Source organism: Stegostoma tigrinum, chromosome 34, assembly GCF_030684315.1.
Source record: "Stegostoma tigrinum isolate sSteTig4 chromosome 34, sSteTig4.hap1, whole genome shotgun sequence".
Lineage (NCBI taxonomy): Eukaryota > Metazoa > Chordata > Chondrichthyes > Orectolobiformes > Stegostomatidae > Stegostoma > Stegostoma tigrinum.
In genome coordinates, this window is record NC_081387.1 from 14,262,282 (window position 1) to 14,280,317 (window position 18,036).

Sequence of the window (18,036 nt, forward strand, 5' to 3'; positions counted from 1 at the left end):
TCTCTCTCTCCCCTGTGCCCCCTCTCTACCCACGTGCCCACCACTCACTCCCCTTGAGCCAACCTCTCTCTCACCCGTGCCCACCTCCCTCTCTCCCTCGTGCCCACCTTTCTCCCTCTCTCTCTTCCCCTGTGCCCACCCCTCTCTCTCCCCCATGCCCAGCTCTCTCTCCCTCTCTCTCTTCCACTGTGCCCACCTCTCTCTCCCCCCTGTGCCCACCTCTCTCCCCCCTGTGCCCACCTCTCTCTCCCCCCTGTGCCCTCCTCTTTCTCCCCCCGTGCCCACCTCTCTCTTTCTCCCCCCGTGCCCACCTCTCTCTTTCTCCCCCCGTGCCCACCTCTCTCTTTCTCCCCCCGTGCCCACCTCTCTCTTTCTCCCCCTGTGCCCACCTCTCTCTTTCTCCCCCCTGTGCCCACCTCTCTCTCTCTCTCTCCCTCCTCCCGTACCCACTTTTCTCTCCCTCCCCCCGTGCCCACTTCTCTCTCCCTCCCCCCGTGCCCACTTCTCTCTCTCTCTCCTCGTGCCCACTTCTCTCTCTCTCTCCACGTGCCCACCTCTCTCTCTCCCCCCCGTGCCCACCTCTCTCTCTCCCCTGTGCCCACCTCTCTCTCTCTCTCCCCTGTGCCCACCTCTCTCTCTCCCCTGTGCCCACCTCTCTCTCTCCCCTGTGCCCACCTCTCTCTCTCCCCCCTGTGCCCACCTCTCTCTCTCTCTCTCCCTCCTCCCGTACCCACTTTTCTCTCCCTCCCCCCGTGCCCACTTCTCTCTCCCTCCCCCCGTGCCCACTTCTCTCTCTCTCTCCTCGTGCCCACTTCTCTCTCTCTCTCCTCGTGCCCACCTCTCTCTCCCCCCCCGTGCCCACCTCTCTCTCTCCCCCCTGTGCCCACCTCTCTCTCTCTCTCCCTCCTCCCGTACCCACTTTTCTCTCCCTCCCCCCGTGCCCACTTCTCTCTCCCTCCCCCCGTGCCCACTTCTCTCTCCCTCCCCCCGTGCCCACTTCTCTCTCCCTCCCCCCGTGCCCACTTCTCTCTCTCTCTCCTCGTGCCCACTTCTCTCTCTCTCTCCTCGTGCCCACTTCTCTCTCTCTCTCCTCGTGCCCACCTCTCTCTCTCTCTCCTCGTGCCCACCTCTCTCTCTCCCCCCCGTGCCCACCTCTCTCTCTCCCCTGTGCCCACCTCTCTCTCTCTCTCCCCTGTGCCCACCTCTCTCTCTCCCCTGTGCCCACCTCTCTCTCTCCCCTGTGCCCACCTCTCTCTCTCCCCTGTGCCCACCTCTCTCTCTCTCCCCTGTGCCCACCTCTCTCTCTCTCCCCTGTGCCCACCTCTCTCTCTCTCTCCCCTGTGCCCACCTCTCTCTCTCTCCCCTGTGCCCACCTCTCTCTCTCCCCTGTGCCCACCTCTCTCTCTCCCCTGTGCCCACCTCTCTCTCTCTCCCCTGTGCCCACCTCTCTCTCTCTCTCCCCTGTGCCCACCTCTCTCTCTCCCCTGTGCCCACCTCTCTCTCTCCCCTGTGCCCACCTCTCTCTTTCTCCCCCCGTGCCCACCTCTCTCTTTCTCCCCCCGTGCCCACCTCTCTCTTTCTCCCCCCGTGCTCACCTCTCTCTTTCTCCCCCCTGTGCCCACCTCTCTCTCTCTCTCCCTCCCCCCGTGCCCACTTCTCTCTCCCTCCCCCCGTGCCCACTTCTCTCTCTCTCTCCTCGTGCCCACTTCTCTCTCTCTCTCCTCGTGCCCACTTCTCTCTCTCTCTCCTCGTGCCCACCTCTCTCTCACTCTCCTCGTGCCCACCTCTCTCTCTCCCCCCCGTGCCCACCTCTCTCTCTCCCCTGTGCCCACCTCTCTCTCTCCCCTGTGCCCACCTCTCTCTCTCCCCTGTGCCCACCTCTCTCTCTCTCCCCTGTGCCCACCTCTCTCTCTCTCCCCTGTGCCCACCTCTCTCTCTCTCTCCCCTGTGCCCACCTCTCTCTCCCCCGTGCCCACCTCTCTCTCCCTCCCCCCGTGCCCACTTCTCTCTCCCTCCCCCCGTGCCCACTTCTCTCTCCCTCCCCCCGTGCCCACTTCTCTCTCTCTCTCCTCGTGCCCACTTCTCTCTCTCTCTCCTCGTGCCCACCTCTCTCTCTCTCTCCTCGTGCCCACCTCTCTCTCTCCCCCCCGTGCCCACCTCTCTCTCTCCCCTGTGCCCACCTCTCTCTCTCCCCCCCGTGCCCACCTCTCTCTCTCCCCTGTGCCCACCTCTCTCTCTCTCCCCTGTGCCCACCTCTCTCTCTCCCCTGTGCCCACCTCTCTCTCTCCCCTGTGCCCACCTCTCTCTCTCTCCCCTGTGCCCACCTCTCTCTCTCTCTCCCCTGTGCCCACCTCTCTCTCTCCCCTGTGCCCACCTCTCTCTCTCCCCTGTGCCCACCTCTCTCTCTCCCCTGTGCCCACCTCTCTCTTTCTCCCCCGTGCCCACCTCTCTCTTTCTCCCCCCGTGCCCACCTCTCTCTTTCTCCCACCGTGCCCACCTCTCTCTTTCTCCCCCCGTGCCCACCTCTCTCTTTCTCCCCCCGTGCCCACCTCTCTCTTTCTCCCCCCTGTGCCCACCTCTCTCTTTCTCCCCCCGTGCCCACCTCTCTCTTTCTCCCCCCGTGCCCACCTCTCTCTTTCTCCCCCCGTGCCCACCTCTCTCTTTCTCCCCCCGTGCTCACCTCTCTCTTTCTCCCCCCTGTGCCCACCTCTCTCTCTCTCTCCCTCCCCCCGTGCCCACTTCTCTCTCCCTCCCCCCATGCCCACTTCTCTCTCTCTCTCCTCGTGCCCACTTCTCTCTCTCTCTCCTCGTGCCCACTTCTCTCTCTCTCTCCTCGTGCCCACCTCTCTCTCACTCTCCTCGTGCCCACCTCTCTCTCTCCCCCCCGTGCCCACCTCTCTCTCTCCCCTGTGCCCACCTCTCTCTCTCCCCTGTGCCCACCTCTCTCTCTCCCCTGTGCCCACCTCTCTCTCTCTCTCCCCTGTGCCCACCTCTCTCTCTCCCCTGTGCCCACCTCTCTCTCTCCCCTGTGCCCACCTCTCTCTCTCTCCCCTGTGCCCACCTCTCTCTCTCCCCTGTGCCCACCTCTCTCTCTCTCCCCTGTGCCCACCTCTCTCTCCCCTGTGCCCACCTCTCTCTCCCCCGTGCCCACTTCTCTCTCCCTCCCCCCGTGCCCACTTCTCTCTCCCTCCCCCCGTGCCCACTTCTCTCTCCCTCCCCCCGTGCCCACTTCTCTCTCTCTCTCCTCGTGCCCACTTCTCTCTCTCTCTCCTCGTGCCCACCTCTCTCTCTCTCTCCTCGTGCCCACCTCTCTCTCTCCCCCCCGTGCCCACCTCTCTCTCTCCCCTGTGCCCACCTCTCTCTCTCCCCCCCGTGCCCACCTCTCTCTCTCCCCTGTGCCCACCTCTCTCTCTCTCCCCTGTGCCCACCTCTCTCTCTCCCCTGTGCCCACCTCTCTCTCTCCCCTGTGCCCACCTCTCTCTCCCCTGTGCCCACCTCTCTCTCTCTCTCCCCTGTGCCCACCTCTCTCTCTCCCCTGTGCCCACCTCTCTCTCTCCCCTGTGCCCACCTCTCTCTTTCTCCCCCCGTGCCCACCTCTCTCTTTCTCCCCCCGTGCCCACCTCTCTCTTTCTCCCCCCGTGCCCACCTCTCTCTTTCTCCCCCCGTGCCCACCTCTCTCTTTCTCCCCCCGTGCCCACCTCTCTCTTTCTCCCCCCTGTGCCCACCTCTCTCTTTCTCCCCCCGTGCCCACCTCTCTCTTTCTCCCCCCGTGCCCACCTCTCTCTTTCTCCCCCCTGTGCCCACCTCTCTCTCTCTCTCTCCCTCCCCCCGTGCCCACTTCTCTCTCCCTCCCCCGTGCCCACTTCTCTCTCTCTCCCCCCGTGCCCACCTCTCTCTTTCTCCCCCCGTGCTCACCTCTCTCTTTCTCCCCCCTGTGCCCACCTCTCTCTCTCTCTCCCTCCCCCCGTGCCCACTTCTCTCTCCCTCCCCCCATGCCCACTTCTCTCTCTCTCTCCTCGTGCCCACTTCTCTCTCTCTCTCCTCGTGCCCACTTCTCTCTCTCTCTCCTCGTGCCCACCTCTCTCTCACTCTCCTCGTGCCCACCTCTCTCTCTCCCCCCCGTGCCCACCTCTCTCTCTCCCCTGTGCCCACCTCTCTCTCTCCCCTGTGCCCACCTCTCTCTCTCCCCTGTGCCCACCTCTCTCTCTCTCTCCCCTGTGCCCACCTCTCTCTCTCCCCTGTGCCCACCTCTCTCTCTCCCCTGTGCCCACCTCTCTCTCTCTCCCCTGTGCCCACCTCTCTCTCTCTCCCCTGTGCCCACCTCTCTCTCCCCTGTGCCCACCTCTCTCTCCCCCGTGCCCACTTCTCTCTCCCTCCCCCCGTGCCCACTTCTCTCTCCCTCCCCCCGTGCCCACTTCTCTCTCCCTCCCCCCGTGCCCACTTCTCTCTCTCTCTCCTCGTGCCCACTTCTCTCTCTCTCTCCTCGTGCCCACCTCTCTCTCTCTCTCCTCGTGCCCACCTCTCTCTCTCCCCCCCGTGCCCACCTCTCTCTCTCCCCTGTGCCCACCTCTCTCTCTCCCCCCCGTGCCCACCTCTCTCTCTCCCCTGTGCCCACCTCTCTCTCTCTCCCCTGTGCCCACCTCTCTCTCTCCCCTGTGCCCACCTCTCTCTCTCCCCTGTGCCCACCTCTCTCTCCCCTGTGCCCACCTCTCTCTCTCTCTCCCCTGTGCCCACCTCTCTCTCTCCCCTGTGCCCACCTCTCTCTCTCCCCTGTGCCCACCTCTCTCTTTCTCCCCCCGTGCCCACCTCTCTCTTTCTCCCCCCGTGCCCACCTCTCTCTTTCTCCCCCCGTGCCCACCTCTCTCTTTCTCCCCCCGTGCCCACCTCTCTCTTTCTCCCCCCGTGCCCACCTCTCTCTTTCTCCCCCCTGTGCCCACCTCTCTCTTTCTCCCCCCGTGCCCACCTCTCTCTTTCTCCCCCCGTGCCCACCTCTCTCTTTCTCCCCCCTGTGCCCACCTCTCTCTCTCTCTCTCCCTCCCCCCGTGCCCACTTCTCTCTCCCTCCCCCGTGCCCACTTCTCTCTCTCTCTCCTCGTGCCCACTTCTCTCTCTCTCTCCTCGTGCCCACCTCTCTCTTTCTCCCCCCTGTGCCCACCTCTCTCTCTCTCTCCCTCCCCCCGTGCCCACTTCTCTCTCCCTCCCCCCGTGCCCACTTCTCTCTCTCTCTCTCCTCGTGCCCACCTCTCTCTCTCTCCTCGTGCCCACCTCTCTCTCTCTCTCTCCTCGTGCCCACCTCTCTCTCTCCCCTGTGCCCACCTCTCTCTCTCCCCTGTGCCCACCTCTCTCTCTCCCCTGTGCCCACCTCTCTCTCTCCCCTGTGCCCACCTCTCTCTCTCTCCCCTGTGCCCACCTCTCTCTCTCCCCTGTGCCCACCTCTCTCTCTCTCTCCCCTGTGCCCACCTCTCTCTCTCCCCTGTGCCTACCTCTCTCTCTCTCCCCTGTGCCCACCTCTCTCCCCCCCCGTGCCCACCTCTCTCCCCCCCCGTGCCCACCTCTCTCTCTCCCTCCCCCCGTGCCCACTTCTCTCTCTCTCTCCCCCCGTGCCCACCTCTCTCTCTCCCCCCCTGTGCCCACCTCTCTCTCTCCCCCCTGTGCCCACCTCTCTCTCTCCCCTGTGCCCACCTCTCTCTCTCTCCCGTGCCCACCTCTCTCTCTCTCCCCTGTGCCCACCTCTCTCTCTCTCTCTCTCCCCTGTGCCCACCTCTCTCTCTCCCCTGTGCCCACCTCTCTCTCTCCCCTGTGCCCACCTCTCTCTCTCTCTCCCCTGTGCCCACCTCTCTCTCTCCCCTGTGCCCACCTCTCTCTCTCCCCCCCGTGCCCACCTCTCTCTCTCTCCCCCCTGTGCCCACCTCTCTCTCCCCCCTGTGCCCACCTCTCTCTCCCACCTGTGCCCACCTCTCTCTCTCTCTCCCCCCTGTGCCCACCTCTCTCTCTCTCCCCCCTGTGCCCACCTCTCTCTCTCTCCCCCCTGTGCCCACCTCTCTCTCCCCCCTGTGCCCACCTCTCTCTCTCTCCCCCCTGTCCCACCTCTCTCTCTCCCCCCTGTCCCACCTCTCTCTCTCTCCCCCTGTGCCCACCTCTCTCTCCCCTGTGCCCACCTCTCTCTCTCTCTCCCCTGTGCCCACCTCTCTCTCTCCCTCTGCCCACCTCTCTCTCTCTCCCCTGTGCCCACCTCTCTCTCTCCCTCTGCCCACCTCTCTCTCTCCCCTCTGCCCACCTCTCTCTCCCTCCCCCCCGTGCCCACACCCCCCTCTGTTCACCTCTCTCTCTCTCCCCCCCGTGCCCACACCCCCCTCTCCCTCCCCCCGGGCCCACACCCCCCTCTCCCTCCCCCCGGGCCCACACCCCCCTCTCCCTCCCCCCATGCCCACACCCCCCGCTCCCTCCCCCCGTGCCCACACCCCCCGCGCCCACACCCCCCGCTCCCTCCCCCCGTGCCCACACCCCCCGCGCCCACACCCCCCGCTCCCTCCCCCCGTGCCCACACCCCCCGCTCCCTCCCCCCGTGCCCACACCCACCTCTCTCCCCCGTGCCCACACACCCCTCTCTACCCCCATGCCCACACCCCTCTCTACCCCCCTGCCCACACCCCTCTCTCTCCCTCTCCTCCCCCTTGCCCAAGTCTCTCTCTACTCCCTGTCCCCAACCCGCTCTCCCTCTCCTCCCCCGTGCCCACCTCTCTCCCCACCACCGTGCCCACCTCGCTCTCTCCCATGTGCCCACCTCTCTCTTCCCCTGTGCCCACCTCTCTCTCCCTCTCCTCCCCCTTGTCCAACTCTCTCTCTCCTCCCTGTCCCCAACTCACTCTCCCTCTCCTCCCCCGTGCCCACCTCTCTCCCCACCACCGTGCCCATCTCTCCCCCCAGCCCACCTCTCTCTCCCCCATGTGCCCACCTCTCTCTTCCCCCGTGCCCACCTTGCTGTCTCCCTCTCCTCCCCTGTGCCCAACTGTCTCTCCCCCCTGCCATGCCCAACTCTCTCTCTCCCCCGCCGTGCCCAACTCTCTCTCCCCCGCCATGCCCGACTCTCTCTGCCCCTGTGCCCACCTCTTTCGCCCGCTGTGCCCACTCTCTCCCTGTGCCCACCTCTCTCTCCACCTGAGCCCACCTCTCTTTCCACTTGAGCCCACCTCTCTCTCTCTCCCACACCTGTGCCCGCCTCTCTCTCAGGCTGCTCTCCCTCTCTCTCCGCCCACCTCTCTCTCTTCCCTTGTGCCCACCTCTCTCTTCCCTCCCTGTGCCCACCCCTCCCTTCCCCCTCCCCATGCCTACCTCTACTCCCCCTTCCTTGTGCCCCCTCTCCCCTCCCTCTTGCTGTGCCCTTCTGCCTCTCTCCATGCCTCTCTCTCTCTCTCGCACTGTGCCTTTCTCCCCCTATCCAGCTCTCATTGTGGCCCCTCTCTTTCTTGCTGTGTCCCTCTCTCACTGCTCCCCCCTTCATGCTGTGCTCTCCCTCCCTCTCTCGCGCTGTGACCCCCACCCTGTGCCACTTTCTCTCTTCCTCTCTCTCTCTCTCTTTCCCATTGTATTTCTGTCTCTGTCTCTCCCATTGTGTCTCCTAGTCTCGGCGTGCATGTCTCTTGTCTGGAAAACCTGCAGCATGGCTTGCAAACACTCGCACTCACTCAGCAAGCCCATGAATTCAAAAGAGTAGCAAGGCACAGAAGACAATGCAAGGGGAGGGGTCCCAATGGTGTAGAGTTGAGACAGGGTACATGACACAGAGCGGGGGTGTGGCAGGGCAGATGCAAGGCTCAGAGAAGGGATGGAGCAGATAAGAAATCATGTGAGTGAAACACAGCACCTGCAAGGCTGTACTAGGAAGCAAGACAGGATAGCAGCAGAAAATGCAGGTGGTACACAGTCCATAAACTGGAGAGCAAACATTTGAACTGTAAAGACAATCTCAGGCTGAAACTGGAATGCATGATCGCGTGGGGGTGGTCAACCCCCTGTCCTACTCACAACGCTGAAAAGGAGTTTGATACCATAAGTCTTGTTGCAGGTCCCAGTGACTGAGGGGCACGGCATTATATTGTCGACAGTCAGTCACAAGCCACTAGTACCTGACCATGGAAAGTTGCATCAGTGCTGTTGCACAGTCACCAGGCTGTCAGCAACAACCAGTAGAAAAACAACATGCCTGAGAATAGTACACAGACCATCTACGATCGCCCAGGTGCTGTTTTGACTGATGTGGCCAACGTTCATACTAAATTATGACTGATCACTTTGTAACTGGCTAACCTGCACATCTTGGTCAGTGGACACAAGGTTAAAGTCGAACTCTGTTACACATTAACCGAAAGGAGGAGTGGAGCACAATAGTTCTTGCACCATGACTGCTGAAAGAAGCACAGCTGAACCATATTTGTGACAGTAACAGCAAATCATGTCTTGACCAGAGGAAAACAAAATTAAGAACTTGAATCTGCAGTGTCTGCTATCAATATTTGGACTTTACAGGCAATTAAGGACTTATGGATTTCTAAAAAAACAGCCTTTGTCATCTTAATTTAGCAAACAAAAGCGGTCAATCTCAGCACAGAATAGTTCCATGTGATAATGTCCTGTTGATGCTGACATCTTTTTTCATAATGTTATATTGGCTAAGGTATAACTATTGACCAAGGACAGTGTGAAGATCTCAACTTTGCAACAGTAATCATGGCATCTTTTACATTCACCCTAGAGGACACTTATAGACTCAGTTTGGATGTTACATCTGAAAATACAGCATGTCCTCATCATTGAGCTGAATTATCAGCATAGGGAGCCACTTTTAAACTTGTTACAACCAAACGAGGTGTGATGAATCAACTCCACTCTTTTTAACCTCTGTCAGTCACAACAAATATTTTTTCATTCTTTCTAGCAAGCAGCTTTATTGCTCTTCATTTGAAACATAGTACAAGTCAAGGGTTTGAATGAATGAAAGAAGTATTTTCTTATTTACTAACCCACGAAAAACAATAAAACTTGACATCAAACGCACTCGCACACACAGCCACAAGTGCAGGTATCGGAACAATGTTTAATGTGCTTGGTACAAACGGGAAGATCAAGAATGTGCAGTTTAACAAGAACAGGTGGTGTCAATTCTTTGAAATATTAAATTTTAACCTATGGCTCTGATTGTTTAATAGATGTTCTGTATCCTCAAATAGTGGCAAATGTGTAAATACCCTTGAACTCTTAGTGAATTTCCAATTTGCTTTATCTCTATTCACTGTTTTGACAGGCTGAGAAAAACAGGCTTTGACAGAGGCAGAACATTTGGCTAACAGAGTCATACAGCAAACAGACCTTTGGTCTAACCAGCCCATGCCAAACATAATCCCAAACTAAATTAGTCCCACCTGCCTACTCCTGACCCATATCCATCCAAATCTTTCATATTCATGTACTCATCTAAATGTCTTTTAAACATTCTAACTATACTCACATCCGCATTCCTCATTCTACACACAAACCACTCTCCCTGTTAAAAAAAATTGCCCCTCGTGTCTCTTTTAAAATCTCTCTCCTCTCACCTTAAAAATGTGCCCCCAGACTTGAAATCCCCCATCCTAGAGAAAAGACACCTACTGTTAACCCTATCTAAAGCCCTCATGATTTTATAAATCTCAATAAGGTCACCTCTTTAACCTCCTACACTTGAGTGAAAAAAAGTCTCAGCCTATCCAGCCTTTCTTTATAACTCAAACCCTCCTTACTCAGCAGGTATCCTGGTAAATCTCTTCTGGGCTCTCTCTAGCTCTATAATATCCTTCCTATAACAGGGCAACCAAAACTGGGCACAATATTCCAGAAGAGGTCTCACTAATGTCCTGTGCAACCTCAACATGACTTCCCAACTCCTTTGGGACAGACAATGGCCTAGTGATATTATTGCTGGGCTGATTAAGCCAGAGATCCAAATAATGCTCCGGAGACCCGGGTTCGAATCCTGCCACGGTAGATGACAGAATTTGAATTCAATAGATATCTAGAATTAAGAATCTAATGATGACTGTGAATTCATTATCGATTGTTCAAAAAACCCATCTGGTTCACTAACGTCCTTTAGGGAAGGAAACTGCAATCTTTACGATCTGGTCTACATGTGACTCCAGTCCCACAGCAATGTCTGAACTGCCCTCTGGGTAATAAATGCAACCTAGCCAGCGATGCCCTCATCCCATGAATGAATAAAGAAAAAGAAAGTATTCAAAGGTCTCAGCAATGAAGACAACTGTGCTAAATGCCTTTTTAACCACCCTGTACATATGTAATGCAAACTTCAAAGCATTATGTGCCTGAACCCCTAAAGCTCTGCTCTACAACACTACCCAGGGCTCTACCATTAATTGTGTAAGTCCTGCCCCAGTTTCTTCTGTGTTTTAAAAATCCTTTTTCCTTCTCTGCTCTGGCCATAAGCTGTTCTCCTGAAATATACTGAACCTACATCAGCTGTCATTGCTTCTGTCAAGCTGGCTAATGTACAACTGACTCTCCCACAAAAGTGTGAAACTTCCCAGGAAGCACAATGGGAAAAACGTCAGAGATGAGGATTTTCTCACGTCTGACTGAGTTTCAGTGCCTTCTGATAAAATGTCAAATCTGGTTCATATTATCTTTGCGAATTTCATGACAGTTTCGTGAGTTTGGCTGAACCTGACTTTTTCCAACTGTTAAAACCATTTTCAAAGTCCAAGACTGAAGTCTCAGGTACTAAAATCAGGTGACGCCAGTTGAAAATTATAAGTTAACTTTGTCATTTGTGATAAACTGTTTTCATAGACAGGTCACCTTAACATGAATGGTAGATAACGTAATAGTATTTCTACCAATGGAGGAAATAGAAAAACAACTCGGAACTTAAAATACAATGCCACTGAATCGTCAGTTTGAATTTCAAAACAAAAACTTTTTCTGACATGAACTCATTCTCTTGATAAAAGATTGATGAGAATTGGCATGAAGGCACATTTTCAAGGGATCAGTGCTCGGGCGAAAATTATTTACAATACTTATTAGTAACCTGGACGATGGAAGTAAATGTATTATCTTTGAATGTACAACTTTCCACTCAATGTAAAATACAGTCACACAGCACAAAAACACACCCTTTATTCCAACATGCCCATGTCACCAAGTTTCTCAAACTAAACTAGTCCCCCACTTGCCTGGGTTTCCCATATCCCTACACAGGAAGACAAGTAGTGAGGATGACACAAAGAGGCTACAGAGGGATATAGACAAGTTGAGTGAGTGGGCAAAATCTTGGCAGATGTCGTGTATATGGGTGCAGATACTGTGAATGGTTTCGTTTTAAGAACCTCTGATGTAAAGGGGGAGGGATGTTCTGTATTTGTACAAGTATGGTGGACTGTCACTTTAAGAGTCTGATTATGTGACATATTGAAGATGTCATTGACTGTTCTGGGGCCAAACAAAAACTCTTTCTCTAACCTTGCTGCCTGTAGAGTTAACATCTTCATAACAAAGCTCCCGCTGTTTAACAGTTTGGCCTCCTGGTCCTTCTTGGGTACACAGTAAATATAGTTTATATAAATGTTCAAAAACACTTCAATCAAATACTGCGTAACAAATTGATATGCAAGTTAAGAAATAAGGAGTCAGGGCACATGGAACCTTTTAGGTATGCAAGTATTGTAATTTCACCAGGTTGACACCTCAGTTTACCCTCCTGCGCCCTTCATTGAACCAGAGCTGATCTTGCAGCTGAATGATAACTGTAAAATGGGGGATGCGCTGGACCACGTGGTACAGAACATATCGTGTACTTCCACAGTTCTACTCACTAATACAGGACATAAAGACACTGGGCAGAGTGTAAAGGATTTACAAGGTCTTTACCAGAAATGCAACATTATACCTGCCAGGAAGGGACAAGCAAGCCAGGAAGGCTGAACAGAAGCACATAAAAGCTATGAAAGGTTTTGAACAGACTTTATTTCCCAGCTAACCTCAATGTATCATTAGCAGGAAATCAACTGAGTAATTCAGAAGAAACACATTCACTCAAACAATATAAAACTTTTTACTATACAGAGTGTTTGAAACAAACAGTAATGAAACATTTAAGGAAAAGCTAGATTATTGTAAAGGAGTAGAAAACATGGAGTTATAGGTAAGAGACAAGGAGGGCAGGGTACAGCAAAAAAGCTGGAGGGGGACAGGTTGGAACAAACAAACTGTTTTGATGCTGCATACTTCAAGTAAATTCTTTGTAATTTATAACACTCTGCAGATCTGGTGATCTCTTTTTCTCGGCAGGCAAACAGCCAATTTACTTGGTCCGTGTATTTTTTCTGAACATGTTCACGTATTTTCCTCAATACATAACAGTCTTTTCCAATTTGCTTCACAGTTATCAACAGGTTTCCTGTTTAACTACGAAGAAGCTTGAAGCTTGTTCATCCCTTTCACTTTCTTTCTGGTGATCAAACAGGCAGTTGAGTTTGCTTCCTCCACCTTTTCTTGCTTGTCTGATTAAATGCTTTGTTGCTTACTAGTTCTGAGGAGGGTTCTCTCTCTCTCTCCATCCTGAAATACGGACCCACCTATACCCCTTCAAGAAGTGTGAATGGAGCTTCCATGTACCTCCTGCTTATGTCTCAGATCTCTGGCATTTGTAGCTTTCTCTTTTCCTGTATCTTGGCCACTGCCTACTTTGCTCCAGGAGCTAAAGGCTAAAATGGTGCTGACTGTTGTTGCTGAATGCCAGCAAGTCCATTAAAAACACAGAGCAAGTTGGTGGAGAGATCCTGAAAGGGCAAGGCTGCAAAGTGTGAGCATATAAAAGTTTTAAACAGCAGTTCAAATCCAGCATATGGAGTCAACTACATTCCAGTCTGTAACTCACTCCCACGTATCCATTATTCTATACTTAAACCAACTGAAGCCCTCAATTAAATTCCAGTCTCTAACTCACTCCCAGGTATCTATTATTCTACATTAATATTTGTACCCCCTCAAGTGGATGTAAAAAAATCCCACAGATATATTTTGAAGAGGAGTAGGGGAGTTTATCCCTGATGTCCTGGCCCCAATTTCAATCTCGAGCAAACTGGTTCATAAACAGGAGAGGCTGGCACTTCCTTCACTGGAGTGTAGGAGGTTGAGAGATGGCCTTTTGGAGGTTTATAAAATCCTGACGGTTAATGGCAGGCATCTTTTCCCTCGGGTGGGGGAATTTCAAACTAAGGTATATTTTTAGGATGAGAGGAGGAAGATTAAAAAACACATGAGGGGAAATTTCTTCTCTTTTACGCAGTGTGATGGGTGTGTGGAATGAACTTCCAGAGGAAGATGCAGTGACAATTTAGAAGGCGTTTAGGTAAGTGCATGAATATGAAATTTTGGAGGGATTTTGGCCAAGTGCAGGCAGATGGGATTAGTTTAGTTTGGGATTACGGTCAGCATGAACTGGTAGGACTAAAGAATCTATTTCTGTGCTGTGTAACTCTATAACTTTAGAATCTATCAAATCGGATTACCCCAGTCCCTAACACACTGCAGTTCCTGAAGGTTTTCTGTGTACAAACTGGCTTCTGGGTTTATTACAGATATTACAATGCAGAAGGATGTCACTGTCACGTGACAAAATGGGTGTTCCGAAGGTGCTATAGAAATGCAAGTTTTTTCTTTTAGAAAAACTACGAACAATTTGAATATTGTGATTAAATTCCATACCGTGCACAATTATACCCATCCATGACTCTCTCAGACACTGTTTACTCTGTAACTGCCACCCACCCAATGCGGTGAAAGGTATTTCTCAGTGACAGACCACGTTGCAAACCACTTTGCTGAAATGTAACAAATGCCTGACAGTAGGAGGCTTAAGACGCTGCTCCACCATCATCAAAGCTGTGTGACAAACACATGCTTGCTGCGCTGCAGAACTGCTGAGCTGTTCCGCAAGTTTTGCATGATTCGAGGGGGCAGTTTAGCGGGCACGAGGATCCCTCTTGAATGCACAAGCATCAAATGAAAACAAAGACAAGACGCACACCCAGCACAGCCCAAAGCAACCCGGACAGCCAGTCAATCCAAAAAATCAGCAAGGATTGAAAAGAGAAGCACAGTGGTAAATTGAAGCAGCTCAGCCAATATAAAGAGGGCATCCTACAATTTACTTGTTACAACTATTTAGACACCCCCACCTAGGGACGCCAAGCCAGTCCTGGCTGGAAATAACACAACGACCAAGTTGCTACCTTTTTAGGAAACAGACTGTAATTTAGGAATAGAATTTGAGGATGGAAAAAAAAAGGCCCAGAAACTTGGAATAACATTCTTTTGGCGAGACATTGGTTTCATCTCCTCCCAGGGCTGTAGACTGTAATAAAGAGCAAATGCTGAAAATGGCACCTTCCCAAGAGCATAGGAAAAAGCCTGAGAGGTTAAAAGGTCGCCCACTAGAACAAATAAATGTTTTTAATCTGCCATGGACATACAAACACGAAATAAAAACCAGGACGATTGAGGACATTCTGAGCCTAATTTACAGACAGAAAAAAAGGCTGGTTGGAGCCAATAGTTTAAAAAAAAGAACATTTTCAACACTCAAGAAGTTGATAGATTAGTTTAGTTATGAATACTCGTCCAGCATGCAGACATTCTCTCACCCATCTTCTGCCAATGACTGCGCGTGAACAGAAAGCCTCCTTTGCACTTTTCCAAATACAGTTTCTCACCCTGCAAAAACTTTTTAACAAGTGTTAATGTTCATGAACTAAAAGCATGGTCCTACCAGGAGAAGTGGCGTTGATCCTATCTGCCCATTTCTTCCACGGAGAGGATTGCACCAAGTGTGAAGTGGAGGGCGAGTCGTACCCTCGGGTTCCTTACTCCGAGAGTAAATTATCGAAAATCCAGTTGTTTCCAATTCTTCCTCCTCTCTCTCCTTTGTGTGAGCGTGTGCTGAGAGCTGACTTTGCTTTCTGTACTTTGGCAGCCTTGGGTGTCAGCCAGTCACCCTCGGTTAAGAGGAAATGTGTCACTTTCGGGTAGGCCCCCTGGTCAGGAAATCTTTTACAGTGATTGTTTAGAGCGTGAGCCAGCTTCACCGTGCTGGCTTTTAATAAACACAAAAAAAATTTCCAAGCTGTCTACAGCCGTTCCTGCTTCTGGGCACTGCTCACCAGAGGGGGTTGGGTTTGAGTGGAGAGCCGTGAGTCAAGAGGAAGGGATGGTGGCGCGGGGCGGGGTAGTTAGGGAAACAGCCGGATCATTCAGCCAGTGGTGTGTCCAGCATCAACGCTGATCCTCGCTGGTATAGCTACCGTCTCATATAGTCCGGCCGTTAGTGCAGAGGGCCATTTTTCCTCGGCCACCAGGCGCTCCTCTATGCCATTTCGTTGCTGGTGCTCTCTGCTGTGTATCACGCCTCGCGAGCAGATGAGGAAGGAGTCAATCCCAGTGATCGGAAGCAGATAGGTTTGCCGCGCCCAGCTCAGGGTGGGCACTACTCCATTTACGGAATACCTGTGCTGTATCTATGGGTTTGAGATGGTACCTTCGCCTATCAGTTCGGTCACAGCCGCCTCCGCTTTCGCACAGGAGGGTTTCACTGAGGAGTTAAAAGAAAGAAACAAGCTAGGGATTAATCAATCAGTCGCTCCCTTCCCCTCCAACTGACACCAAAAAACTATCGAAGAGGCAGCCTGGAATTTCACTCCCAAGATGGGTCATGGAAGCCAAGAAATTCACCAGCTTCTACATCTTCCTCAGGAACGCCTCTACATCCCACCAAACAGTGGAATCTTCATTTGGTTGGGTGGGAGGGAGGACAGAGACTTAGGGGCCACCACCTCCCGATGCAGATCGACGGTGGCCAAAGATTTTGATGAAGGTCAAGACAGCTTTCTAAGACTTTACCCCAGTTACAGGGTTTTTTTTTAACAGAACAGAGATAATTCCTCTGACCCATCGTGTCTGTGTTTTCATCAAACATCCATCTGTTCCTATACCACATTCCATCACTTGGCCTACTGCCTTGTATGCTACGGACTTTTAAGTGCTCATCTAATTAGTTCTTAAATATCTTGAGGGTTGTAGCCTCTATCACTTTTATCAAGTACCCCACCATCTTCAGGGCAAAATTTCCTTTCCTCAAGTATTGTCTAAGCCTCCTGCTCCTAACCTTAAAACTGTGCCCCTTGGTTACTAACACCTCTACCAACAGGAACTGTTTCTCCTTATCTACCTAATTTATGCCCCTCTCAAAACGCTGTATATCTTAATCAGGTCCACCTCCGCAGTCTTCTCTGCTCTAAATAAAACAACCTTAGCCTATCTAGTCCCTCTGTATAGCTGAATCACTCCAGCCCAAGCACCATACTGGTCAATCTCCTCTTCACCCTCTCTGCTGCAAACACATGTTTCCTATTGTCTCCATCATAAGATCCTTGCTCTTGTATTCAATTGACTAGTAAAGGTAAGTATCACATTTGCCTTCTTAAACTCTTAATTATGTGTCCTGCTGCCTTCAAGGATCTATGGTGATGCATAGCCAGTTCCTCTGATCCTCTGTTGTTCCTGGGTCCCACTAAACAATGTGTACTCCCTTGCCCTGGACCTGTTAGTTGTCCCAAAATACATCACCTCACACTTTTCAGGATTAAATTCCGTTTGCCACCCTTCAGCTCATCTGACCAGCCTGTCCTGTAGTCTAAGTTTATCCTCCATGCAGTTTATCACACTATGAATTTTTGTGCACAATTAATGCACAGTACAAACAAGGTGTGAGCACTGAATACAGTCTACCAGCCACAAAAATACTCTTCAATCATCACACTCAACTTTCTACCACTGAGCCAAATTTGGATTCAACTTACGAAATGACCCAAGAACCCAAACCCATCCCACGGACTCTGAGCATCATAATCAGTATGTCGTTTGAGACACACATGCACACCTCCCCCACCCCCAACCATCTTGCCTGAAGATTCTATACTCCTGAACATAGAGCTGCCAGTTCTGCCCCTCCCTCAACTATGTCTCCTCGAAGGCAATACCACATCCCCAAGGGTGAAACACCCTCAACTCATCTGCTTTACACTTAAAGAAAAATGCCATCGGGCCTTGCCATGCTGCCTTCACTTGAGTATATTTTATATAAGTTATGATCTTTCCATAATCTTCCCAAACATTACACCCTTTGGCCCTCAATCCCTCCAACAGCCCTCCATACCTCTACATATCAGGCTTTGTCAATCCATGCCCTCCCTCTCATCCCCAATAGCACTTAATATCTTTGATTTCAGATCATGATACATCTCCATGGCCTATTATAACCTATAGGCTCAGACATTTTCAGCACAGAAAGGGGCCATTCAGGTCTTTGTGCCCACGCTGGTCAACAAAGATCTGACTACACTAATTCCACCTCCAAGATTTTGGCCCATGGCCTGGAAGCTATGGCAACATAAATTAATATTTAAATACTGCTTAAAATGTTTCAAGAGCTCCTGATTCAACTACTTTTTCCCAGGCAGTGAGTTCCAGACTCAACCCTCTCCTATCTCATCTTAAATCTATGTGCCTGGTTATTAACATGTTTGCCAATGGAAAAACTGCCTATCTCCTTTATCTATGTCCCTTGTAAACTTAACATAGCCCTGTCAGGTCTCCTCTCACCCAACGAAAACAACAGCACCCCATGTAAACATTCCTCATATTGGACATCTTCCAGTGTGCATTTTATAGTCCCAGTGAAACCTTCCTGCTCCTGTATTCCATGACTTAGGTGATAAAGCAGGTATCCTTATGCTTCTTGGCCATCTTGCCTGGCTACCTTCAGGGATCTGTGGTCAAGGTCCATCTGATCTTCAGAACTTTCCAGGGTACTACCAGTTGGGGCTGTATGAAACCTTTTGCCTCATTGGCTCTCCCCAGTTGCAATACCTCACACTGTTCATGCTTGAATTCCATTTGCTGCTGATCTGCGCACTTGTCATCCTCC

General features: G+C 52.2%; 1 protein-coding gene across 3 annotated transcripts in view; it reads right to left on the reverse strand.

Moving 5' to 3' along the window:
* mgat1b (alpha-1,3-mannosyl-glycoprotein 2-beta-N-acetylglucosaminyltransferase b) overlaps nt 1-18,036 on the reverse strand; it is a 40,300-nt gene that overhangs the window by 17,435 nt on the left and 4,829 nt on the right. Inside the window, exon 2 of one of the 3 annotated variants that reach the window (XM_048519970.2) lies at nt 14,824-15,642. Coding sequence is in view for 2 of the 3 variants with exons in the window: in XM_048519968.2 (XP_048375925.2) it covers nt 8,025-8,090 (66 nt within the window). In the remaining variant the exon portion in view is untranslated. Of the gene's footprint in view, nt 1-8,024; nt 8,295-14,823; nt 15,643-18,036 lie in introns of those variants that run through there. The other 2 variants (XM_048519969.2, XM_048519968.2) reach the window with 2 other exon arrangements.